This window comes from Bombyx mori, chromosome 9, assembly GCF_030269925.1.
Source record: "Bombyx mori chromosome 9, ASM3026992v2".
Taxonomy (NCBI): domain Eukaryota; kingdom Metazoa; phylum Arthropoda; class Insecta; order Lepidoptera; family Bombycidae; genus Bombyx; species Bombyx mori.
In genome coordinates this window covers 7,167,759-7,172,811 of record NC_085115.1, presented here as the reverse complement: position 1 = coordinate 7,172,811, position 5,053 = coordinate 7,167,759, and the positions used below count along the sequence as shown (strand labels likewise).

Sequence of the window (5,053 nt, the reverse complement as noted above, 5' to 3'; positions counted from 1 at the left end):
CCGACTAAACCCCAACGAGCTCCTCCACTCCGGCTGGGCGGGGACCCAGGTACCGCCATGTGCGCGCCATAGGCCCGCCTTCGCCGGCTCCCACCCCAATGTTACGTTGGGCGGGATCTGCCACCGGGGACACAGCGCACCACCACCCCACAGGACCTTAGTGCCGAGCACTGGGCGCCCCCGCACCCAGCAAACGACGGCCCCTGCAGGAGCCGGGTGGGGGCTTTCTCCCCGCACCACCCGCTCCGCCTTCACTGCCTACGAACCGAGGTCCACGACCTCCTCCTCACGACTTCCTCCTCGGTTCATCGGCATGCCCGGTTCTTCATAAAGCCCCGGTCTTCCTTGTGCCCGACGGAGGCTGGACGTCCATCGGAGTCGTCGTCTCGCCGAGTTGACTTCGGTCTGCAGCAACGGGTGCGGCCGCGGGTGCAGCGACGTCATCTCTCCTCGGTTTTCTCGGGGGCCTTGCACAGGCCTTGCCCCCCGAAGTGTGGTCCGCTGGTTTCCCGGCGGAGGCGCAGACGGCGCATCGCGGTGTCAGTGTGCATCCGGATGCCACGTGGCCGGTTTGTCCGCACCGGTAGCAGTCGTGGCTGCGGTCGACCGACGACGGGCACCGCGCACCCACATGGCCCAACGCGTGGCAGCGGAAGCATTGTAGCCTCCGGGCCTCCAGCAGGTGGACGCGAACAACGCTCCACCCGATGCGCAGCTTCGTCACTGTAACAATCTTCTTCGCCGCTGCTATCGGGCAACGAACGAGAACCTGGCCCATTCCTCCGGATCCGGGCTTGATAGAGCCAGCCTTGACTGCACCGACGGAGCATTCGCCGATGCGCGCAAGCTCGGTGCATATCTCCTCCTCCGTCAGCGAATCGTCAAGTCCGCTTATGCGGATTGCAGCGGTCACCATCGGTCTTGTCACCGTTACTCTCTTGGAAGAGAGAACCTCCTTGAGCTTCTCGGCCAGCAAATCGGCCTTCGCGATCTTTTTTTTTTTATGATTGAAAGATTACTGGTGGCCCGGAGGCCTTTCCAGTTTCACCAGGACACGTGGGCGAGCAAAGGCTCAGCCAGAAGTGGTGGGATTTGCTAACAGCTACCCGAGCGCCTCCGAAGGAGACCTAACAGCTCAAGAATAGCTGCTTCGCGAATGAATCTACTACCGGATCGGAATCGCGACCCGCTGAGAAGATCCGGCGAGAAACTCAGCGAGCTGATTCATGGGTTAGGTTGCACGGCGAACTCTTTGTCGAGTTCGACGAGTACGGTTACCGAGGTCCCTAAGCCTGCTCCTAGTGTTAGAGCTGAAGGCGTCTAATGCAAAGGTTATTGGATCTGATGGATCCGTAAGGACGTGTCTAGGGCATCGACGGTGACTGGCTCCTGCGTGATCAGGATTCGGGGAGTAGTCAGCGGCGGCAACGATAAGGCGATTATCATGACGCATAGCCTTATCGAAGTACCGTTCCGACGCTGACTTCATGTATTTCTGGATAGATTCGAGGCCCAGGTCGTCGTGTAGGTCAACGTTCCTCACGAACCACGGAGCTCCGACGGCTAACCTGCAAAAGCGGGATTGTAAAGATTGGAGGGTGTCTATGTGTGTGCGGGCTGCGTGAGCGAACACCACACTCGCGTAAGTCATGACGGGCCTAATGCAAGTTTTGTAAAGTGTCACCTTGTTCCGAAGGGACATTTTACTCCGCTTACAGATCATGGGGTAGAGTCTACCGAGAATAAACGCGGCACGGTCACGGACTGATTTTATATGCGGGCGGAATGTCATCGATGTATCCAGGATAACGCCCAGGTACTTGACCTTCCTGGCCCAGGGTATGGGTTGTCTAAAGAGAGTAATCGGGGGTGTGAGATTCCTCCTCCTAATCCGGGAGGAAATCCGTGTGGAGCTTCCCCTCTGAAATAGCACCGCAGTACTTTTCGCTGGGTTGATGTCTATGCGCCATTTTTGGAACCACTGTCCTAGGGCTAGGGCTGCGCTCTGAAGCTTCTTCGCGATTAGGGACTTGTTTCTACTGGAATAGTAAACAGTCGTGTCGTCGGCGAATAAAGCTAAATGGGTCGGCGGCGACCGGGGAATATCGTTAACGAATAAGCTAAATAGGAGGGGTGAGAGGACAGAGCCTTGCGGGACTCCAGCTGTGAGAGGTCGTGGGGAGGAGCGGGTTCCCTCGACTCGATATCGAAAAGAGCGGTTCGACAAGAAGTCCCGTATGATGAGCACGAGACTGTCCGGCACGCCCATGTTGAATAGTTTGAAAATCAAACCATTGTGCCAGACTTTGTCGAACGCTTTTGCGACGTCGAAGAAGAGAGCTCCCGTGTATAACGGTTTTGGTCGATTAAGCCCCACAAGAATGTGCTCCGTGAGGCGGTGCACCTGTTGAACGCATGAGTGATTTGTACGGAATCCAAATTGTTCATCGATGAGAATGCCCTTGGATGAGACGAAGTCTCTGAGGCGTTTGTAGAGCAGACGCTCATACAGTTTGCCTAGAGACATGAGGAGGCTAATCGGGCGGTAGCTCGTCGGATGATTTTTTGGTTTACCGGGTTTATGTATGCCGATAACGTCCGCTTCTTTCCACACCGCGGGAAAGATACAGTTCGCCATAGCGGCATTGAAAATAGATGCCAACATCACGATGAGTTGGACGGGTAGAAGTTTAATAACGCGGTTGGATATACCGTCGGAACCGGGAGCCTTGCGAGGACGTAGGTCTTTGATCAAGTCTTTAACTTCCATCGGGGTGACGGGTGGTAACGCATCCGAGGGTGGCAAGGAGACTCTGCGTTCTACCTCACTGTCTACTAATTCTACATGAACAGAGTCCACGGATTGAGTGCTGGGCGTGCACTGGGTTTGCAATGTATCGGCCAGCAGCTCTGCTTTTTCGTCATCATCGAACGCCGCGAGTCGGCCTGAGGGGCCTACGAGGGGGGGCATAGTTACTACCGTATCCGATTTGAGAGTACGAGCTAAGCGGTAGTAAGACCTTTGGGAGGGCGCAAGTCCTTCTAAGAAATCAGACCATCTGGCATCTCGGACTTCAGCGATGCGAGACTTTACGTCGCGTTGTAAGGCACGCATTCGAATACGATTTTCCGCGGTAGGATACCTGTCGTAGGCGCGTATCGAGGCGTTCTTAGCTCTAAGGAGCTCCCTAATATCGTCGGGCAACCCGAAGCGGTAAAGGAAGTCCTCCGCTACAACTTGTTTCGATGACCTATCTAATGTCGAGGTGATGTGTGACGTTAAGATGTCTATGGCTTCAGCGGTATCCTGAGGAGACGGGGTAGAGTCCGAGTTAAACGGGAGCGATGGTGGATCAGATTCAGCCAGGCTGATGCCCAGCGTGTGCCAATCCACCACAGTCCTCGTGACAGGAACGGAGTCGGGAGCGCGACCGAGCTTCATAACGACGGGACGGTGGTCTGAATCTAACTCTGAAACGACTTCGATCGAATGTAAGCGCAGAGTTACGTTTTTTAATAACGCTATGTCGAGTATATCCGGGCGATGTGCGATATTTAGCGGGTAGTGAGTCGGGGTTAGCGGAGCGACGATATCGAAGGCGAGATCATCGACTAACGCGTCAAGCCGCCTGCCATTCGGGGTTGTGGTGTGTGAGTTCCACCTGATGTGTTTACAATTTAGGTCGCCCGCCAGAATGACAGAGCTCCCCATGCCGAGCAGCGCCTCGATATCACTGCTTAGAACGATCTTATCCGGTGGAAGATAAACGGACGCGATAACAATCGGCGCGTGTCCCGTCAGTGAGATTCGGCACACTGATGCTTCGATATTAGCGAGCGCGGGAGGATCGAGCGGGACGCAATGCAGGGCTCTTCTATAGTAAATGACGGTACCACCACCACGAGCAGAGAGCCTGTCGTTCCTGACCATGTTATAGTTCGCGATTTTAGGGTCACAGCGCGCGGGCTTAAGTAGGGTCTCCTGCACTAAAAATATATCAATTTGATGGTCACGCAAAAAGTCAGAAACCTGATCACGTTGATTTGCGAGACCGTAAGCGTTAAAAAATCCTATCGTTACGGATAGGGGCTTTACTCTACTTATATACGCCATTGATTACCGGCGGAGTGAGGGGAGGACGTACGTATTTAATGACGCGTATACGTCGGCGTATTCTTGCACAACGGCGATAAAGTGTTGTGCGGTGGAGGCAGCGCGAATGGCGTCGCCCAAAGCGTTAACGCGCTCAAAGTTGATCGACTGAAAGAAGTCGATCGCTAAAGCGAGATTGTCGGACGCGGTCGGAGGGCAAGTCGCGGGGGCGGGACGAATCGCGGAGGAGGGAGTTGTAGCCGTGTTCATGTACGGCAGCGGTTTCGCCCAGGCCGAAACACTGGGCACCGGCGCCGGAACGAACGCTGGCTTAGCCTGCGACACAGAGGGTGCCGAGGCTTTGATGTCTGGGCCGGAAGCTCGGAGGCGGTTTTGGCGGGCGACGCGGCGATTTATTTTAGGGGCTCGGGGGCATCCACGGTAGTTCGCGGGGTGACCCTGTGTTCGACACAGGACGCAGCTAGGCGGTTCCGTCGCGGTTTTTTGGTCGCGAGCGCAGAGGGCCGTGGCGTGATCGCCCAAACACTTAACACATCGGGGGCGCGCGTGACAGTTACGGGAAGAGTGCCCGTACAATTGACAGTTATGGCACTGGCTAGGAGTGCCTTTTTTATGAGGGGCTTCGACGGCGATATCGGAGAGCCTACAGACGGTCTGTGTGTTGAAGATTTTCTTACCCTCGGGGGTAGGCTGGAGGATGACTAGAACCATATTATATGGCTCCCTACCGCGACCTGTGTCCTTCGCGATCTGGTCCTCGCCGCTCACTATGAGTATTTTGGCTCCGGTTATTGCTGACCGGACCTTCTCGATGGGGATCCCTAAGGCTCCGGCGTCGATGCTGGCCCTCGCCTCGGCGAGCACCTCCCGATAGGAGAGCCCTTATTCGATGGCCTCGGGTGCAGCCTCAGAATAACGGCCTGCGAGCGCGGGGCTCGA

General features: G+C 55.8%; 1 protein-coding gene across 1 annotated transcript; it reads right to left on the bottom strand.

The window, feature by feature from the left end:
* Positions 1-325: 325 nt before the first annotated feature.
* LOC101744315 (uncharacterized) lies at positions 326-916 on the bottom strand. The gene has a single exon (XM_004925174.2). The coding sequence runs from the start codon at positions 914-916 to the stop codon at positions 326-328; it is 591 nt and encodes a 196-aa protein (XP_004925231.2).
* Positions 917-5,053: the final 4,137 nt, after the last annotated feature.

What these genes read in the sequence shown, in the direction of transcription:
- LOC101744315 (XM_004925174.2), bottom strand. Translation starts at nt 916, where the DNA reads ATGGTGACCGCTGCAATCCGCATAAGCGGACTTGACGATTCGCTGACG.